This window comes from Drosophila sulfurigaster, chromosome 3 (assembly GCF_023558435.1).
Source record: "Drosophila sulfurigaster albostrigata strain 15112-1811.04 chromosome 3, ASM2355843v2, whole genome shotgun sequence".
Classification (NCBI taxonomy): Eukaryota; Metazoa; Arthropoda; class Insecta; order Diptera; family Drosophilidae; genus Drosophila; species Drosophila sulfurigaster.
This window is the reverse complement of record NC_084883.1, coordinates 17,820,243-17,841,675: the sequence shown is the minus strand read 5'-3', so window position 1 is coordinate 17,841,675 and position 21,433 is coordinate 17,820,243. Positions and strand designations below refer to the sequence as shown.

Here is a 21,433-nt window from a genome sequence, read left to right as displayed (position 1 = left end):
CATTAACCGTATATTAAGTTAGTTTAATATTCAATATAATTGTCATAAGAATAAGTTTTTCAGAAATCTTAGACAAAAAGGATGCGTAGTAAACGACTAAGATTTCTTAAGAATAATCACTGAATTTGCTTACCAATATGCTAGTATACTTTACTTCTAACAACAAGCTGAATAAGAAAGTCAGTGAACTGTTAAGTGAACGATTTATTCACAACAAACCAAATAATAACTCCAGGCACACTAAAAAGATCTTTTAATATAAGTAGACATCACTAAATCTACTGCACACTGCATACTTGAGAATTTATGGTTTGTTTACGACTTACTCCGCAATTAAAATAATAATAAATTGCAACCCATTTGCTTTAAATAAGAAATAACCATTGTTTTCAGATTCGGTTTGTCTCATATGTATTTCATTTAAAATTACTATTAAAAATACTGGTTGAAGCTTATTTGGTGTTTTGGGTTACGTATGCAGATGCTATATAAGTAAGGTCAGATCAGGTTCTATGCACATTTCTTTATTTGTCGGCGTGTTTAATGCAGTTGCTTGACATTCACATAGCTGCTGGCATGTCCATGACCATGTCCATAATCACCACTAAAGCCACCATTGTGTCCGTAGTCGTAGCCAGCGCCATAGAGATCACCATGTCCGTAGCTCTTGTACACCTGAGGATGATGGGCATGTCCCAGTTTCTTAACCACCGCATTGAAGCCATTGTGATCATCGGCTGTGTACTCCACGACACGAGTCGTACCATCGGCCTCCTTTAAAGAGTAGCTGCCATGGACTTTGTCGCCATCCCGTGACTCCCACTGGCTCTTCTGATCGCCGGTGTGCGCATCCTTGACGCCATAATCGAAGTGATATTTGGGATAATGGCTTGCCTCGTATTTGTCATAGCCATGGCCATAGCTGGCATAGCCCAGACCATCGTATCCATAGCCTCCGTAGCCGCCATAGCCCAGATCGATGCTGCCATGTCCATGTCCTCCGTAGCTCTTGTGTGCCGGCTCCTCGTGTTTGACCAGCGAACTGTAGCTGGTCGCTGGGGCATGAGGCGCTGCCAGACCCAAACTGACCAGGCCAAGCACCAAAACTCCACAGAACGGCTGCATTTTCGGTTTGGCAAATTGATTGGTTAACGTTGTGATGATGTCTGTTGGTTCTTGCTCGATCCGCTGGCTGTTTTTATAGCTGTAGTTACCTCGGCCCATCGGGCGGTCTCTGGCCCAGAGCCAACACCACCACCACCACTAGCAGAGCCATTCACCTGCCTTCGATTTGCTAATTAGTTATTTATAATTGTGCTTTACTTTTACACTCTTGAGCTGCATAGAAAATCTAATAAATTATTGTTAACACCAACACCAACACCAATTAACAATTCAACTGTTGAAAATCAAATTGGAGGGCGTTTGGCTGCGGATTGCGTTAGTGTTATGATTATGATATTTTAAGAAAAGAATGTTTGTTGTGCTCGGTTAATATTCTCGACTCTGATTGAAAGCGAATCTTATTGGGAGTTTCTCCTACGGATTTCCGCGTATCTTTTTCCTCTGAATGTTCTTACGTTAACTCTACATTATATTATATAACTACATTATTAATTAAGCAAATTATATAAAAAAAAAATATAAAAATAATAATATTTATAAAACGTCGTATTTCTTTAATTTTAATGTTATTTATATTATCTACATTATTTAAATCTCAGTTGAATTCAGTATTCTCTTTAGCCCAATTTTACAGAATTCCTACGTAGTTATCGCTTTCAGCGACTGCTGGCAACAAATTCCCACCCAGTAAAGGCAACAAGCTGCTTCCATAAATGGCAATAATTAAAATGATTTGGACATACACTGCGAAGTGACGTTGGCAGATTGCAAGATTGAAATTCTCCACAAATTCCAGAGCAAATGTTTGTCATTGATATGGCAAGCGTTTGACTCTTTAAGGGACACTTAAACACGCTCATGGAAATAAAGAGATTTAAACAAGTAAAGAAGCTACAGTCGAGTGTGCTCGACTTTAATATACTTGATACTCATTAGTAAAACAGTGCGGTGTTTATTTTATTATAAATATATTAAATTAATATACCATAAAAGTACTAATACTACCAAAGACTATAGGACATCAAAACATACAAGATTTCCAGCTATCAGATTGCAGTAGACGTAGTAGACTTAAATAACATCTAAAATTTTTATGTGATCGCAACTAAATAATTATAATTATTATTGTCTGTACCAAAGTTCGCTTTAGCTTCACTCAATTACTGTTGACGCTGATATAAAATATATAGACTTAATAGGGCCCGTCTACCCTATGAGTAGCGGGTATAAAAACTCTAGAAGAACACAAACCATTTACACTTATTAAATATAAAGTTATATACGGAAACTTTTAATGTATTTTCTTCTTATTATTAAAAATATCGAATGTGTTTACTTTGTGATTAATTGTATGAATGAAAGATAAAAATATCTTGTTCTTCATTGTAAATATTTGTTCATTATGTGACTAAATTGTGAATAAATATCATTACTAGCAATTCATTAATCATCAGCATTTTCACAAAACTGTAATTATAAGTCTAAAGACTGTTAAAAAAGAATGGTCTTAAATTAGTTAGAACTCTATTGTCTCAGTCGGCCTTCATTCCCGGTAACGAGCCTATTCTTGAACACTCCCCGTAACGAGATCAAGTAAAGAGATGATAATAACCAATTAATCATTAATCATATTCGAGAGTCAGAGCAAAAAAATGCCGATTAATTTGCACCGCTAATAGAAAACATTAACAAGACATTTAGTGTAGCACCAATTCGGAAGCAGTCGGCTCAGAGACTCCCCACAGTGATTAAATGGCCAAATCGATTGGGCCCCCTTCTTCGGCAAATGCGTCTCAAGGTCATTTAGCTGTGGGCTTTGGCTTTGGCTAACTGGGCGCAAAAACGCTTGAGGTTTGGCTTGCTGCTTTGCTTTGCCTTGCTTCGCTTGGCTTGAAAATGCAGCCAGGCGCGGTGTTTGGCTTTTTTGGTCAATTTGAAAGCGGGCCACACTTGTTGATTGATTTCTAGCAGCCACAACAATAATTAACAACAGCAACAACAATAATAACAAGTGCGACTAGTCAAATTACAACAATAACGATTGTTCAAGCGTTGCCGTGGTCTGTTAACGCCCCATTTATTGGTTGCCTTTGTTTTTGTTGCTTTACAGCCACTTTTAATTGGGCAATGATCATCAGGTAATAAAACAACTGCATACGAATGTGGAAATGGAAAATTTGCACAAATATTTCAAACATTTTTGTGCTTTACTTTTTCTAGCCTATTTAACCTCCAGAAAACTAATTAATTCATATTTCATTTTTGGGCTAGAATGTTCAACTATAAAAAGCCAAGGGAACCAACGTTTGGCATCGCAGTCTCATTTGCGTTTTGAGCCAAGCAACATCAAAGTACAATTTTCATTCTCTAATCCATCATGGCCTACAAGTTCACCCTAGTTTGCTGCGCCCTGCTCGGAGCTTCGGCTGCCAGCTATATTCCTCATTCTGACTATCAACATGGTCATGGTCATGGTCATGAGGTTGGCTTCAGCATTCACACCCATCACGAGGCACCCAAGAAGTGGCACAGCCAGGAACACGATCATTGGGCACCAGCCCCACAACAGCATTACCATGTGCCTGCTGCTCCAGTGCATCATTGGGCACCAGCACCACAGCACCACCATGTGGCCGAGGAACCCCATCACCACCCCAAATACCAGTTCGACTATGGCGTCAAGGATACCAAGACGGGCGACATCAAGAACCAGTGGGAGACTCGTGATGGCGACAAGGTCAAGGGTGGCTATACCATGAAGGAGGCTGATGGACGCACTCGTGTCGTGGAATACACTGCCGATGACCACAATGGCTTCAACGCAGTCGTCAAGCACATCGGACATGCCCACCACGTAGAGCACAAGTCTTACGATCATGGCTACCACGGACATGGACATGGATACGGACATGCCACCAGCTATGTGGATGTCAAGCAGGATACAGGCAGCAAATGGTGGTAGAGTAAAGGATTCTGAGTTACGAAAATGATAAATGTTGTAAATACCCTGTGTAGACAAATACTCACTAGATATTTAAATAAAAACTAGCAAAATGCATTTAAAATGCGATAAAAACTAATTTTGTACATGCGTTTACTTATTCTTATACAAGTTAATTTAAAAGTTATTGGAGGGAAATAACTTGAAGCAAATGATTGACTATCTATTATTGATCTATCTATTTTTCAACAATATATTTTTATTTTCAATAGTTTGCAGTTTAGGCTCATAGTTTTCAAAATTAAATCAAAATATTGAAGACGTGATGAACTTTTTTAGCTTGAGACAATTTAATTTTATTACTGATATGGTTTTTACCTAAAATTCTACGAAATAATTCTAATTCATGAGCATTTATTGATATATTTATTAAATTATTTTTAAGACGATCGAGTCGAAGGTCCCACAAGTCAGTAGTTTCTTTTCGTCTAAATCTAGTATTAAATACTAATATTATATGTTAAAATAAAAAATATGTTTAATCCAAGTATTTCAGTGCGATATTTTCATTTTTTTATTCTTCTTTATTTTATACATAAATTATTACCTTTCAGCATTTAAAATACTGAAAATTTTAGCTTACAAATTTAAAAAAGAAAATAGAATTTGCACACTTCTTTCTCGCTTATTAATTAGTTAGTTGTTGAATTTTTCAGATTTCATTTTTTTTAATTATTCACTAAGTATATTGCAGTTTTTATTACCAACTATCATTTTAAATAATTAATAAAAGAGTTGTGAAAATTTGGTTTTTATCGCATTTTATGCAATTTGCTTGTTTTTATTTAAATATATTATGAGTAGTTGTCGACAAACATTATTTATAGTACAATTATCAGCATTTTACCACCATTTGCTGCCGGTTTCCTGCTTGACATCCACATAGCTGGTGGCATGACCGTATCCATGTCCATGTCCGTGGTAGCCATGATCGTAAGACTTGTGCTCTTCGTGGTGGGCATGTCCAATGTGCTTGACGACTGCGTTGAAGCCATTGTGGTCATCGGCAGTGTATTCCACGACACGAGTGCGTCCATCAGCCTCCTTCATGGTGTAGCCACCCTTGACCTTGTCGCCATCACGAGTCTCCCACTGGTTCTTGATGTCGCCCGTCTTGGTATCCTTGACGCCATAGTCGAACTGGTATTTGGGGTGGTGATGGGGTTCCTCGGCCACATGGTGGTGCTGTGGTGAAGGGGCCCAATGATGCACTGGGGCAGCAGGCACATGGTAATGCTGTTGTGGGGCTGGTGCCCAATGATCGTGCTCCTGGCTGTGCCACTTCTTGGGTGCCTCATGATGGGTATGAATGCTGAAGCCAACCTCGTGACCATGACCATGACCATGTTGGTAGTCGGAATGAGGAATATAGCTGGCAGCCGAAGCTCCGAGCAGGGCGCAGCAAACTAGGGTGAACTTGTAGGCCATTATTAAAGGATGTAGATTGTAGTTAGATGTTGCTGTGATAAAAACGCAAATGGAACTGCGATACCAAACTTACGGTTCGTTGTCTTTTTATAGCTGACCCTTCTAGTTAAAATCGAAGCATGAACTAATAAGTTTTCTGAAGGTTAATTGGGCTGGTAAAAGTAAACTATAACAATAAGTTGAACTGTATTGAACTTTGTGGGAGACTTTTGTAATTTAATACTAGCTTATCGTTTAAGTGCTTTGTGATAATATAATATTTGTTGGAAGCTGCTACCGATGTTCATTATATATTTTATCCTTGGTCCTTACTTCTTTCGCCTTTGTCAGCGCTTCTTACTTACAACTAATGCTTATGAATATGTTTGTTTTGAAGCTTGGCTTTCGCATCCTTAGCTGTTATTATTTTTATTTATAGGATAGTTTCCTTTTTCATCATCGCTCACAATTTGACTAGTTAATTCCTATTCCATTGCATACTTTCGGGAGTTTTGTTAAAGTTAGAGAGCTACTGGTAAACCACTTGCTCTGCAACGAAGCAGTTGAACAGAAACTGCTTGCACTACATTTTCAACTGCTTGGAAACAACGCACATCTTTTTAATTGAACTGCTTGCTTAGTTAATTTGAATTTAAAGCGCTACTTTTTATTCAGTTCATTATTTGCTTAATGCGTTTATTCAATATATATAAAATATATAAAAAAAATTTTAACTTTTAAGTATAGCCAAATTTAAATAACTATCTGTCTCAGAAATTTGGCACATCTACCAATTATTATTTTACTTGATGAAAACTATTCAAATGAAGCAAAAATGCGCTTAGACCACAGGCTCATATAAATTCATCAATTAAACATTAATTTATGCTCTGCTGCAAACTTTTGCGGTCACATAAATCTACCAGGGTTGCCAGACCACAAGACGGGGATTGTCTTGAGGCTGGCAGCTGGTCAGAATGATTGAAGCGCCGAATTGGAATAAGCTCTTAAGTCCCGAATAAATCGGGCTATGTAAATTATGCGATGCATTTATTGCTTACACAAATTCCCTGTCGTGATAAGCGACGAGCTCTTGGGACAATTGCGTTTAAAATCTGAAAGACGAGACCTGGGAAAAGCGTGTACATAACATACTCGAATGTATATTTTGTTTCTCTGATATGCTCATGTGTGGAAAGGAGGAAATAAAAACTTTGCTTCGGGATCATAATTTGCCGTCGTACTTACGCACACTGTATCCTCTTTGCCGATTTATATGGTGTCATTAAAAATGCAAATGAGCAGTGGAAATTGCGGCCGCTGTAACGAAAAAAAAAGTATTGAGCAAGGTGAAAGAGCTCAGGTGAGTTCGAAAAACAAACGCAGAGCAGCCAGACGAGCAAAAATGTTGGACCCATCTCGCCATCCGTGAAATTTATACAAAGAGTTCGCCATTGCTTTTGGTGAGTTTACTTACATACCCTTTGATTGGGGTATTATAGACGAGTGGACTTTTGATTAAACAATTGAAACATACGAATTGAAGTAATAATGCTGAAATAGTTAACATAAACACAAAATTATATAATTTTGAAATATATTTAAAAAGTTAAAGATATGTATTCTGTAGGCATATTTACTTATCATAATTGATTTGCTTAGAAAAATATATTATAAATAATGTTCAATGTTTTATGTTCATATATTTTATATCTAACATGAGAGCGAGGGCAAAGTTTATCGCTGCAATTCACGGTTGTGCTGACTTTCTTGCCAAAGGCGAGTTAAGACCAACAGAGATACAGAAGTCGAATTAAATCGCCGACTCCGAAATGAATGAAAGCAGCAAGCGACGGAATAAATGAATGAAACGAAACGAACTGTAATGAAAACGAAGGCGATGTGCACGTTGAAAAGTGCAACGCGTGGAAAAACTGTTGCCCTCTTTGGAGCTGCCGTTTGCCTTCTGTGATGGCAAATATAAAAAAGAAATTGAAAAAAGGGAAAAGTACGCAGCAGCAGTAGCGACATCAGCGGCTAAACGGAAAGTTTTGCCTGATTTCGGCGCCGCTCAAAGTATAATAATGTGCTGCCGCCGACAACGGCAACGACTACTGCAACTGCAACGGCAGCGACAACGCCAGTTGCCTACCGAAAAAGTGGGCGTGGTCATGGGTTATGTAGCATGCGGCTTGTGCCGCTTCAAGTGCACACTTTCTCATGGCTTAGCACTTTGCAGCATAGCTCGTTGCCTTTTGTAGTGGACGGCTCTGGGGAGTGTAAGAAGGAGGGGGGGCGGGGGCGTTGATGGTTGGCCGGCTTATGCAACAAATAATTTAATTTTATGCTGCATACAAAAAGGCTCCACTGGCTCCAAGCGAATGAACAGACGAACCAAACGAAACGAACGAAACGAACCAGCAAAGAACGAGGAATGTGGAACGACAACAGAAATGCCACTTTACGGCCTGTTTGACGGAGAAGTGGACGTTAAGTTGTGAATATGATGATGTAGATGGCTGATGATGATTATTATGATTGTGATGACGATGACGATGACGACGGCGGCGTAAGCAACAAGCACAACTGAAATATTGCGCATACGCCGCCTGGGACAGCGGAAAATCGCTGGCAATGAGGTCGAGCTGCAAAAGTGGGCTAAATGTCGCATCAACTGAAGAGAAGTCAACTAGAGACGAAGGACATAGCAGAGGGTTGTGTGTATGTGTGTGTGTGAAGAGGATATGACTCGACGAGTGCCATAAAAACGAAGGCTTAGACATAAAAATAAATTGCAGCAATCGAGTTGAGCGAATTATGCAATAATAAACTTAGACATAACATATGCATATACATGTTTCCACATGAGTCCCTAATAAGGTTATTAAACTTTTATACACAATATTTGATCATATGTCGTTCATATGCAGCGTTTAATTTGAGTTGGTCTAGGATTTGATGACTCCAACACATGCTTGCTCTTTAAATAATAAAATGAATTTGATGATTAAATATCATATTATTTATTTTTTAGCTTAAAGCAGGCTGACTTGAGTTAGGTCGAGCATTTGTGACCCTCAGCTGTCCACCGGCCTCACAAATGCTTGTAACAATTGTAGATTCCCAGTTGTGTGTGGCACCAGTCGTGGCTCGTTTTACGGCAGTTCCTCAATTCCCATTAGCAATGTTTATGTTGCCTTCCTTTGGCAGTAATAACAACAGATGTTTACCCACAATTAAAGCACTTAAATGACCACAAAGCGTCACAGTTGACGATGATGACGACGTGGACGACCTTCGAGCGAATCTCAGACTACACTACATAAATATATATAATTTGGGTTAATTGCGCAAAATAATCATAATTTTTTCTCACAGCCTGGCCGCAAAGGCCGCAGGCAAACACCAACAACATTCAACAACAGCAGCAGCAACCTAATTCCTTTGATGGGCGGCATTTTGGTTTCACAATTTTGACCTGCTTTTGTTATCATCAAATGTGTTGGCCAGCCAGCACACACATGTGTGTGTGTGCGCAAAGTTTTCGCCGCTGTCGACACATTAAATGAAATTTAATTCCTGCTGGCATCATAAGCAGAGTCAGTCCTTCGCCTGGCCTGGCCTGGCGATGGCAACGACAGCAGCTGGACAGGCTTAACAAGCAGGCGAGGAGGCTGGAGCCAAAGTGAAACCGCCGAAAAACAAACTCTACCCGTTGTCGTTGGCAGAAGGCTTTCTTGCCACAAGTTGTATATGCGTTCAACCCCCCTTCAACCTTCCCGCCTGCTCTTCGCTTCCGCCTTGTACGTGTTGTGCCACTATTTAAATGTTATTTAACGCTGTTCCCAAAAATTCGACTGCTCTGTAGGCGTGTCTCGGTCTCATAAAGTGTCGCACAGTTGTTGCCAAATTTGTGGTCTCAACGGTTATCTTTTGCTTAAAGCCACAGTTGATGATGGCCAAAAATTGCCATGAAAAATTTCACGCTCATCTGGCTAAATGGTTTTATAGCTTCTGATATTTGCTCATTTGTGTAGAGCTCCGCTCCCTGAAAATGCGTTGATTTCATTGCCATGTTGCTGTTGTTGCAGTTGTTGTAATTTATGAGCGGTCAGTTTTTGGCCCAGCATTTGCCCCTCCGTACGCTTCGTTAGGCCTTTGCCTTTGGACACCCGAAATTCATAAACCAACCCGAAAACCAATCATATCAACTTTGTGTAGTCTACTTCTCGGCCTCCCTTTCAATTTCAGCTGTCTGAACTGCTATCGTTGGCTACATTTCTGTGATTCGCCTTTTTCTCTTACTTTCTCCTTCTTATTTGGTTTTTTTTTGGGCATTTGGATTTGTATGTCTTAATCATATTTTATGTTTTATATTTTGCGCTTCACGAATTTGATGGGTGAAAAACACAATTTACCATTTCTTTTCTTATTCTCAATTTCTTGCAAACATTGTCAGTCTAGTGAGAGGAAAATTTTCGGTCTAGGCACATAATTTGTGGTATTAGTCAGCTGGCTAAAAGGCCATGAAAGGGCAGCCAAATAAAAGAGAGTTGTGTTGTAGTCGTAGTTGAAATCTTGGGAGCCAAGTCAATACATTCGAGCGCTTTGCGTATAAGAGTCATGAGCGGTTACCAATTAGTGTTTATGGCAGCATTAATCATGGCATTGTTATTTGCAGAGAATTGCCAAAGAAGTGAGAGGAAATAAATATTATAGTAAAGTTTGCTGGTTAGTTCTCTGTAACAATGTATAATGGCTAATTCTCTGAAAACAAAAATTGAAACAATTTTAAACATTATTCTTATAGCTTCGGATTAGCACTATATTTCGAGAAAAGATTATTTTGAGGAACTTTTTCTTTCTTAAATTTTTTCATTTTTTGGTTTGAGTTCGAATTTGTTAATTTTTGCAATTATGTTAAAACAGAAAAATTATTCCAAATTTATTGGTAGCTGTAATTAAAGTGCTAATAAAGAGCTATTACATTAATCTTTACTCAAAATAAAAAAAGTATTGGTATTTGACGCATATTTGGTTTAACTAAATTCAATTTCACACTATAAAAAACAGTTTGAATTTAATTAAAGGAAAATATTGTAAAAAATATAAGAATAATGTGGTGGCATGGGTTCAATTTCGATACTAAACATACTATACATATAAATAAAATAACATATTTACAAACAAACAAAGCACTTACAGATCATTAGTTAATTGAGAAAGTATAATCGTAAAATGTTTTAATAAGATTACAACAAGCAAACCAATTTCTCAAATTATGATTATTAGATTATTATTATCTGCAAAACTGCTCTCCTTAATCTGTGTAACAATTGAAGATGCTGTTTTCTTCGGTTGTAAGCAGCAAACCGTTGAATCAACTTTAGCGAGCCAAAAACCATTCAAGCCAAAAGGCAGACAAGAGCCTTTGGCTACAACAACGTATTGGATAATGGACATATTGGGCCGTTTGAATGGAGAGCCAAGCCTCTTAGCAAAGTCAGCTCAAGTGGCCGAGATACACTTGACTCGATTTTGCATAAATGCCACGTAAAATTCGTAGCTGAAATGCAGTAACAGCAACAGCAGCAGCAACAGCAGCTAAGAGACTCTAAGGGCGGGATTCATCGTTAGGCTCACCGCAAATGGTCCACTTAACGCTCGACTAGGCACAAGGTCGGCAAAATCAACAAAAGCTGCGATGCTGCGATGCTGAGATGCGCTGCGGACCTCGATAATTGGGGCCGCAAAAGCCCCAGGGATAGGCGCAAGTCAAGGGAGGGATTTTGTAAGAAGATGGCCAGGTTTGGTTGGTTGGTTATGTTAGTTGCTTTGGTTTCGCCAGCACTTCATCAGCGGGGCAATTGAAGCGTGTGGCTGAGGCTGGACTCAGGTTTAGGTTTACGTTTTTTTTTTGCAGGCTGCCTGGGCCCTAAATTACGTTTAGTGGGTTAATAAAATGCCAAGCACTTTATGCAAATTGAATTAAATGGAGCTCAGCTTGGCTCAGCTCAGGATCTGTCTCGTTTGCTTCACTTCCGACAGGAGAAGCGAAAGCGGTTGTGAAAAGTAACTCTCACTCTTCCTTTTTCTATCTATCTCTCAGCGTATGTCTCTCAACAAAAGCTACATTTAATGCATTATTTATAAAGGATTAGCACAGAGAGCAACTGTCATGCATCCCAAACGGAAGATGGCAAAAACAGGAAGGAAAAACCTTTGCCTAACGAGAATTACTAATTGCCCCCCTTCCTCCCCCTAAAATGTGTGTCTGTGTGTATGTCTCCATTGTTGTTGTTTTTAATTATATGCATTATGAGACGCTCATTAACAAAGCAAATGAAGAAAGTCAAATGTGCAAGCCATCCAAATGTGACAGACATCCAAAAAGAGACAGAGAGAGAGGAAGAGAGAGAGAGAGATACAAGCTCTCATACGGCCAACGAACCTCAAACCTTTCAGACACCTGTGCAACTGTCTTGTGTAAACATCATTTAAATTTATAAAACCACAACAACCAACACAGTAACATCCACACCAACAACAATAATAATAATAATCATAATAATAAGAGAGCTGCACCACAGAACACTGTGACAATTAGCCAGCCAGTCTGGAGATGATCTCGTGAGATTATCCAACCTATCGATTATCCATTAAAGAAATTCAATTACTGTTAATAATAGGCAATAAGCAGACTTATTAACGAATATATTTAACTTAGCATCTTCATAATTAACTTATTCTCACATAATATCCCAGGGATTCCTTAACATTTTTTAACTTTTTATCGGAATACATATTTTATTCTAAAAACCTTTTTTTATATTTAATAAAAGTGAAATTTAACAAAATATTAATGCTTAACATTATTCTAAATATATTTAATGCGTCTTAAATAGTTTATTGAACATTAATTTAATTCCAGTTTTATTATACACTAATGTTACACTAATATAATGTAACACTATAATAAATAAATAATAAATAAATAAAATTAAATTGTAATTTTAATTATGTTGCTTTCGTTTGCAATTTGTAAGTATTTCATTGTAGCTTTGAAAGTATGGAATTTATTCCTATACAGACTTTGCTTATAACATTAATGATATGCTCATCTCTAATTCCCACAAAAATAATGCACCTACACACATAAATGTTTGTTTGTATATGAATGCAAATGAGTGTGTTGAAAATCTGTGCGCGTGTGTGTATCTGAAATGAAAGGAAAGTCCTTTTTATGTAGAACTGTTGCTGTTGCTGGTATAAAATGAGAATATACGCCCCGACATTTTACATAATTAACTGACAATGAGTTTATGTACATATGAGTATTCGTATTTATGTATGTATGTACATACATATGTATGTAGTGTGCACTCAGTATTCACTCGCACTCATATTCTCATATATAAACACATACTCGTTAAACAGAGCCGTGTTGGACGGTTAAAGAGCCAGTAAAGAGTGATAGAGTCGGAGAAAGAGAGAGAGAGAGAGAGATAGGGAGAGCAAATTCCCAGAGGACTTAAGTTAATTATCACATTTTTTACACACAATTTTACTTTGCATTGATGCGTTGTCGTTGTTGTTGCTGTTGCTGTTGTTGTTGATGTGGCTGCTGGAAAAGGCGTGGCTAGGGCAATCATTAAAGCGCAATTATGTGTATAATTTGTTGTAATTTGCTGTGAAGCACATGATACAAGCGCGATTAACCTGTGCCAAAAAGTTAAATCAACTCATTAATTTGAGATTATATTTTACCAGCCTCTGACAGGCTTCTCAGTCTATCACATTAAGAGTGACAGACGAATACATAAATATTCTTCGCCATGCATAGTAATCTTAATGAAATTTTCCTTTAATATATAGAGTATATTTCATATTTTTATAAATACAATTATAGAAAATGCTAAAGAATTAATGCCAAATGCGGAAACTAAACTAAAACTTCCCCTTTCATTTTTGATCTTGATCTGTTGTGGTTAAAAATAATTAAATATTAAACGTATAAATATTTCTTCTTATTTGGGAATACGAAGTTAAACAGAATACACTTGACCCTCGCTTAACACGGACTCTTTTAGTACGAACTCGGTACATGGTTACAAATTTGCTGCCATCCTCCTTTTAACACGCTAAAAACCTCGTTGTTACACGATAGCAAAATATTTTTTGTGAAAACTGCCACTAAACATGTTGAAACAAACTGGCTTAAACTGTAAATAAGCAAATGCATTTCAAATTTGATATGAATAGAAACCTATGACCTAATTTTTAACATTTTTAAGTTTTAAGTAAAGTTTAAACTGTTAATTAATTATATAAAGCAACTTTTTTAATTTAATACCAACTTTTAATTTTGAAAATATGAATGTTATGCATTTATTAAAGGCTTATGCATAATAACTTTTGGTTAATTTTGAACAAATGTATGAAACTTTAATAAAAACAGACCAAAATTGGACAATAAAACATTTTTTTTTTGCTGCCAATTTTGAATTTTTCGAACGTAACCCCTTTATTTTGTATTGAATCCACGTTTCGCTTAACACGAGGATTTCTTGGAACGTAACCCCCGTGTTAAGCGAGGGCCAAGTGTATGTATATTATTTTTTTTAATTTAAAAAAGGTAAATAAATAATAAGATTATCTATGGAAATTCCCCGTAATAAACCTTGAATAGAATATTGTCATATAATTAGAATCAAAATTTACTATTTACGCAAACTATCAGTCTTGTTATTGGTCACTATCTGACCTCACCTAGTGCGAATCTAAAGCGCGTGGCTGATATGGCTGTTTGTGCTAAGCTATCAGTATTGTAGGGTGTTCGTGGAACGATTTACAACATGACTTTCACTTTAATTGACGGCACTGCGCCATTTGCAGTTAGCGCTCAAAAAAATAAACAAACAAATAAAATTATTTTCACAAACATGTTCGTGAGTATTTGCTGTTTGCTTTTGGGAAATGCGAAAAAAAATATAGGAATCTACTCATAAGTGGGCTGACCACGTGCTAAGCTGCCATTGAATGCACATAAAATGTGTAGAAACAAGGAAATGTGGGGAAAATGTTGGGCATTAAGCAAACAATCAAATGGCCAAAAAGCAAGGATCTTCGAACATGACATTAATATTTATCAGGCATGCAATTACGATTAGAGTCGATTCGAGTCGAGTAGACCAACTATCGTGTTTACTCGACAGCGGTTGATGGCGAGATGAGAGCGCCAAAAAACATGCCAGCCAAATTGTCAGACAAAACGTTGCGATTGCCCCAGCCAAAATTTATTGATTCGACGCATTGAAATAGTTCTCAACGGAGCCATTTCAAAGATTTGTACGACAAATTGAACGCCAGTTTTAGTGTTTCAATTTTTTTCTTTCGCTTTTTTTTTTGTTGTTTTTCGCTCATGTCTTTTCGCTGAAATAGCTGAAAATTCTAACAGACGCGCATAAAATTTCGAACACGCGTTGTTAAATACCCATACAACACACACACACACACTGACACTTGGCTGGGCTATAAAGTGGGCGTGGCAACGGCTATTCAATGAGACAAAGCGCGCCTCGATTCGGGATGTGGGATTACGTCCGCGACTGGCAACCTCAGGCTAGGGTCGCGTCTCCTTTTCTCTTTTTATGTTCAGTTTTTTTTTTGGCAATTGTGTTTAAGAGGGGGCGTCAGCGGGGAGGAGGGGCAGGTTAAGCTGCTGTATGTTGTCGCCTAAACGATAAAGCAATGACAAAAGTCACATCGAGTAGCGATTAAAGTTCAATTGGCGTAGCTGGCGATTGTTGACCAACAAAAAAAGAGGAAATAATTGTAGAGAAGAGAAAAGTTTATTTCTAGTTAATAAAATGATATTTAACTTTAATGCAAAACAATTAAGTTGTATTCAAAACTATTTTATTTTGTTTGCTTACCATTTTTTTAATGGTTTTCAATTTTAATACGTGTATAACTTGTCAAGCTGCCAAAAAGGTAGCAGAACCCAAGTTAAATAATAAAATAAACAAATTAAAAAAAAAAATGTATTCATGGATTCATACTTACATAGCAATAATAATAATATTCTTCATTAAAATTACCTCGAAATATAAAAGTATGGAATTCAACTTGAATGCTAAGAACTAAGTAATATTTAATATGATTTTATTTCATTTCCACACTATTACGTCCTCATGATATAAATCTCAAGTGTTGTCTGAATGAGTTTCCTTATAAATCATAAGTTATTATGCGTTGTTATGATATTACATGCTTGTACTCGAACAGTTCAATTACTCAAGAAATCTAAATCCATACATGGCATTTTACTTAATAAATCTAAAATAAAAAAAAACATCCATACTATTCATCGATTCCAAATAAACATTAAATTATTATTGTTGTAATTTTATTTATATTTCCCTTACCATTTACTTTCACTCACTAGACAATAAATGAAACCCAAATTTGCTTTTGTGTTTTATGTTTGAAATTACGTTTTAATATATTCAATTGATTTCTAATCATTTCAATCTGCACAAACATGTTTATTTAAATTTTCGTATTCATTTCTAAAAAAAATTTAAAAATAAAAGTATCTTTTTTGTTTACACACAAAAACTATAAATATTTCATTGCACATTTCCCTTATTTCCGGTATTTCACATTTTCATTTAACATGATGAATTTAGTTTACTTAATGATTAATTCAGCTTTCAGTTTCCTTCTATTATTTGAATAGTTTGTTTCTCCATTGGGGCTGTTGATAGGAATTTCCTACGTTGCTGTCAAATTCTTATCGCCTTTTTAGCTGACGCAATTCAAATGGCAATTTCATAGTTTTGTTGATCTACTGATCTGTTAGGTGGTCCCCGCTGTTTTTTCGATTTATATGTATGCTTTAAATGAGTACTTATATTCAGGTATTCTGGCAATTATCAAGCTATATAAACTATACGATTAAACCAGACTCAATTCTAAGTTCAAGTCTACAGACACTTGACGTGAGCTGTCGCCAGTGTCTATGTCACCAATTTGAGTTATTCAGAGCAATTTTGTATTTATTTTTCCTTCAACAGCTAATTGCATATTTCGGAAGTTCTACTTCGTACATATAAAGACATTGAGGCTGACAGATTGTAACGGTTCTATGCATTAATTAGCCATTAGCTGAACGGCAAGAAGCAAAGAGACGAGGGAGGTATTCTATTAGCAAGAGGTTTAGGTAATTCCAAAAAATACATTTCAAGAGCTTCTCGAAATTGGAGTGTTAAAAAGCCAACCGGCTAACCCTGTTGCTGTTGATTAACCACTGCCTAAAAAAAAAACAACTAAATGGTTATAGAATCAAGCAAGTAAGAAAGGTACATTGAGTGTGCTCGACAGTGAGATACCCGTCTTAAGACCAATTTTCAATAAGAGCAAAACAGTTCAGTTTCTATTGAATACCAAATGCACCGAAAAATTACTAATACATACCGAAAGCTATATTTGGTATATATGGTATAATATTACATTCAAAACATACCAGATTGTCAATCAAAGCAAAAATATACAAAATTAATATACCGAAGAATTACTGAAATATACCGATTAATTTTGCATTATTATATTATGTTCAAAATATGTAATTGAGTGTAAAATATACAGATTGTCAATCAACGCAATTAAGCTGCAGTCGGATATGTCTTCATATACACTTCGAGTAGCAGACATAAAAAAGAATGCCACACTTAAACCATTAACTACTATAAAATACATTCTACAAAGTTGTTACCACTGAACTAATCACGCTGAAATTGTAACGAGTTTATCTAATAGTTTTATGTGAGCTGTTATAGTATCTAAACTTCTATATATGACTTTTGTAAAGAGCAACTAGAGGTCTCATATATTATTCATTTGTTTGCCAGAGCGTCTAATTGTTATGGCAGCCACAAAAAAGCCAAACAACTTGTTTAAACAATGTACAAACCGAAATACAACACAAATAATTATGACTGTAGCCCAGTGTCAATAGAGTACGAGAGCACAAAAAAAATGTGTACAACCAAATAATTAGTGCAAAATATCACAAGTTTGTTTCATGTTTTTTTTTTTGGTGTCAGCATTATTCTGATTGTTGTGCTTGAATTTCGGCGTGAAGAGAGCAATGTGTGTTAACGCACAAAATTATAAATCTATTAAGCAGTTAATATCTTTGTGACTTGGGAAAATATTCTTACCTCTTTTGTCTTGTGTCTATTTTAAGAGCTAACTAGGTAACTTGACTTGTATTTTCACTTTCGCTAAGCTTAATACTAATATTATGAAATATCTTCAGAAGATTCAGAGATAAATTTTATAGCTGAAGATAAAGTCTGTGTGTCTTGATGAATCTTTTAATAAAAAGTAAGTACATTAATAAAAATTTCAATTTGAAGTGCTTTGCAGTATTTTTCAGTTTTACTTCATTATATGAAATGAGTGTAGAATTTTACTTCAAGATCGATACTTGATTTATTCTTGCGGAAATGTGATAAGTGGAACAATGTGCTTCAGAAGTACACGGAATTCATCATGATTCACATTAATAGACAACAATAATTTGCAAGCAAATCAATTTCCCACCCTCAAGATGAATATGTGTGATTGTTCCGAAACATCATTATAATAATTTGCATTCATTTGCTAACTAAAATCTCATCATAAAAATATAATATAATCGACGCAGTAAAATCGATTTAATCTGGTACAGCTAAAAAGTTATTTTCAAATAGATGTACTATATAATGAACACAGGTTTTAAATTGCAGTAATTGAATTAACAACAATGCGTTTGTTGGAAATCCAAAAAAGATATGCGAAACTGGTTAAGGCTAAAAATAGAGCAGAGTAACATTTTTGAATTTGATTTTGATTTGATTCGCGAGTGAGACCAGTAACTAAAATAATTGTAGATTACCAATTAATTGTTTCGGCTTCGCTGGAAAGTCAGCTGTGCTCTCGCACTCACACCCATGTTAATGATCGTGTTCGTGCTCGTATTTGCGCTCGTATTTACAGTTAGCGCCCCGTCAACTGACGCAACACAACGACAAACAGACGAATGATCAACAACAGCGACAGCAGCAACAACAGCAACAGCAACAATAACAGCAATAAGCGTAGCAACAAGCGTAACAACAATGTAATCGGCCGTTGATTTATCTCGTTTTAAGTTCTCCGCATCCACTTGTCTAGGTTTTATTTGAGTCTCAGCAGCGCTGGCAAAAACACATGCCAATCACAAACGCTCCCCGCGAAACGAAATCGTTGACAATTTCACATTACATGCGAATAACAAATCGCAAAATTCAAAATCACGTTTTACAATACTTACGACTTTGCGTTTATTTTTGGCTTCCGCAAAAAGTATTGTTTGTGTGTTCGATTTTGGCGTGAATCTCGGGATATATAAGGGACAACAGCTTCAACATGATATTCGGTCGCTGCACGCGTAAACAATTGCTCACAATGAGTGCTCTGGCCGCTGGTGCTGTCCTCGCAATCGTTGCCATCAGTGTCTTCAGTCAAGTGGAGTCCAAAGAGCCGCCATGGGCAGCGCATCGGGCGGCAACCAAGTGCTTCAAGACGCGGCCAAACACAACAAACTCTACACTCGAATTGGTGCACATTGTGTTCAGGCATGGCATACGCACTCCTGTTGACACCTTCCCCAGGGATCCCTACGTCAAGGATAACTTTAAGCCCACCGGCTGGGGGCATGTCACAAATGTGAGTAACAGAGTGAAGACAAATAAAAAATCAACAAATTTAAATCAGAGATTGCTAATGAATGCAAAAATCAACAAATTTAAATTAGGAATCAGATAGTAAAGAGAAGAAAAATTGACAAATCTAAATCACAAACAAAAACTGTAAAATAAATCCAACTCAAAATAACGACAAATTTAAATTAGTGATTAGAAAGTAAAGAGAAACCAAAACTAAATAAATTTATAATGGTGAGCAGAAATTCCAAAATCCATTCAAAAGTAATTATATCAGTTCTCTTTTTATTTCCTCAACTAAATCTGTATCCGTAATTGTTATTTAAGTAACCGGATTGCAATATTTTTGATTTCATTTTTCAAATGCCATTTTTTATTACAATTTTTTTATTTTGCATACTAAATTTTGTATTCAATTAAAGTCCTCGCTCTGAAAAAGAATTTTGCTACCATTTACATTTTTGTAGAACAATTTTTCATGTGTAAAGAACATTTTAATAGATAAGTAAACAAGTTTCTTTAAAAAATCCTCTTCATAATGGTAGCTGCATTCAAGAAAACTTCCCATAAAATATACATTCATATAGTAAAATATTATAGTAAAGATTTTGAAATATCAATCAAATTATCGCATTTATCAAGTAATAGTATTAATTAATTAATTAATCAAAATAAATGTTTTTTTAAATCAACTCTCGTGCAGCGCGGCAAAAAGGAGCTTTTCGATATGGGACGTTGGCTGCATCGTCGCTATGGTGACTTCATGGGACCTTTCTATAGACCAGACGTAAGTAAGACATTGTGTGCAGAGCCTGTTCGATATTAATTCCGACATTGTTCTGCCAGAGATTGCATGCTCAAGCCACAGCATCACCGCGAGCTCTGATGTCACTGCAAACTACATTGGCGAGCATGTTTGAGCCGCGTGGCACGGCGATGGAATGGAATCGACAGCTTAACTGGCAGCCCATACCCATTGTATCTGAGCCCCTTGAACAGGATTCGGTAAGCGAAAGCTTCAATTACTTGCAAAACAGAGTAAAACAAAGCGCCTATTATTTTATGCAGCTGCTGTTGGTGCGAACACCTTGTCCACGTTACTTTGAGGCTCGTGATGAGGTATTCAAGTTGCCTGAAGTGATGGCCGAGCAGGCGCCCTTCGCAGATATGCTCAGCGAACTGTCGAACTTGACCGGCATGCCCATGCGGAATGCCGAGGACGTCAACTCGCTGTACATCACACTACTAGCCGAGCAGGAGTTTGGCTATAAGCTGCCCGTCTGGGCCAAGGATTATTTCCCCAAACGCATGCAGTTTCTGGCCGAGCAGAGCTACGTTTACAATGCGTATACGCCCGAGATGCAAAAGATCAAGGGTGGCCCGTTTCTGCGCAAGATGTACGATGAAATGTTGGCCAAAGAGGCTGGTACTTTGAGACCCAAGGATCGCGGTATGTTCATCTACACGGGCCACGACTGGACTGTGGGCAATATACTCTCTGCTCTGGGTATTTGGAAGCGTCAAATGCCACGCTTCGCTGTGATGGCCATCTTCGAGACGCATCAGAATCGACAGACGGGCGAATACTATGTAGAGGTAGGGGAAATTGCAATTAATTTTATATATTTCATTTTATATATCATAACTTCGATTGCAAAATCACAACTTAGAAAAGTGATCCTAAAGTTTTTTTCCTTCTTATCGTTCAAAGTTAAGATAATTGTAGTTCCAATGTTGCATAGTCAAACTTTATTGTAATTGAACTTTCTTTGTTTATAGATCTTTCTCCGTAACGACGAGTTTGGCTGCCTGGAGCAGCTGAAGCTGGCTGACTGCGAGCTGCAGTGTCCACTGCATCGTCTCATCGAGCTGAGTGAAGCGGTGCTTCCAAATGAACCTCTGGAGCAACGTTGTCGCGCTCGAAGCCCTGATTTCGTGGAACCCCCGCCACGACCAATTGATCAGCAGTAAATTATTATTATTACTACAATGATATTATTGATATATATGTATATGTATGTTAGACATGTTAAACAATTTGCGGCTTATACTCAGACAAAAGTCAGTATTAGAAAGTAGCTGCTAACCGCGATTTCGTGGGAAAAGAATCAAAATAAAATAAACATTAAAATCTTTGTGTTTATTGCTT

At 36.9% G+C, this 21,433-nt stretch overlaps 4 protein-coding genes across 5 annotated transcripts; 2 read left to right on the top strand and 2 right to left on the bottom strand.

Moving 5' to 3' along the window:
- Positions 1-508: 508 nt before the first annotated feature.
- Positions 509-1,283, bottom strand: LOC133846186 (pro-resilin). The gene has a single exon (XM_062280993.1). The coding sequence runs from the start codon at positions 1,222-1,224 to the stop codon at positions 541-543; it is 684 nt and encodes a 227-aa protein (XP_062136977.1). The 5' UTR covers positions 1,225-1,283; the 3' UTR covers positions 509-540.
- A 1,997-nt stretch (positions 1,284-3,280) lies between these two features.
- Positions 3,281-4,169, top strand: LOC133846188 (histidine-rich glycoprotein-like). Its single transcript, XM_062280996.1, has one exon. It carries the CDS (start codon positions 3,503-3,505, stop codon positions 4,085-4,087), a length of 585 nt encoding a protein of 194 aa, XP_062136980.1. The 5' UTR covers positions 3,281-3,502; the 3' UTR covers positions 4,088-4,169.
- A 737-nt stretch (positions 4,170-4,906) lies between these two features.
- On the bottom strand, positions 4,907-7,075 carry LOC133846187 (histidine-rich glycoprotein-like). Of its 2 annotated transcripts, XM_062280995.1 has the most exons (3): positions 6,916-7,075; positions 6,782-6,853; positions 4,907-6,709 (listed from the first exon to the last, which is right to left on the bottom strand). In XM_062280995.1, the coding sequence occupies exon 3, from the start codon at positions 5,552-5,554 to the stop codon at positions 4,970-4,972; it is 585 nt and encodes a 194-aa protein (XP_062136979.1). In that variant the 5' UTR covers positions 5,555-6,709; positions 6,782-6,853; positions 6,916-7,075; the 3' UTR covers positions 4,907-4,969. The 2 variants fall into 2 exon arrangements, with proteins under 2 accessions (XP_062136979.1, XP_062136978.1); XM_062280994.1 differs by having other exon boundaries at positions 4,907-6,853.
- An 11,720-nt stretch (positions 7,076-18,795) lies between these two features.
- LOC133846182 (prostatic acid phosphatase) lies at positions 18,796-21,418 on the top strand. Its single transcript, XM_062280985.1, has 5 exons — positions 18,796-19,288; positions 19,988-20,071; positions 20,131-20,289; positions 20,353-20,880; positions 21,064-21,418. The coding sequence occupies exons 1-5, from the start codon at positions 18,989-18,991 to the stop codon at positions 21,253-21,255; spliced, it is 1,263 nt and encodes a 420-aa protein (XP_062136969.1). The 5' UTR covers positions 18,796-18,988; the 3' UTR covers positions 21,256-21,418.
- The last annotated feature ends 15 nt before the right edge of the window (positions 21,419-21,433 follow it).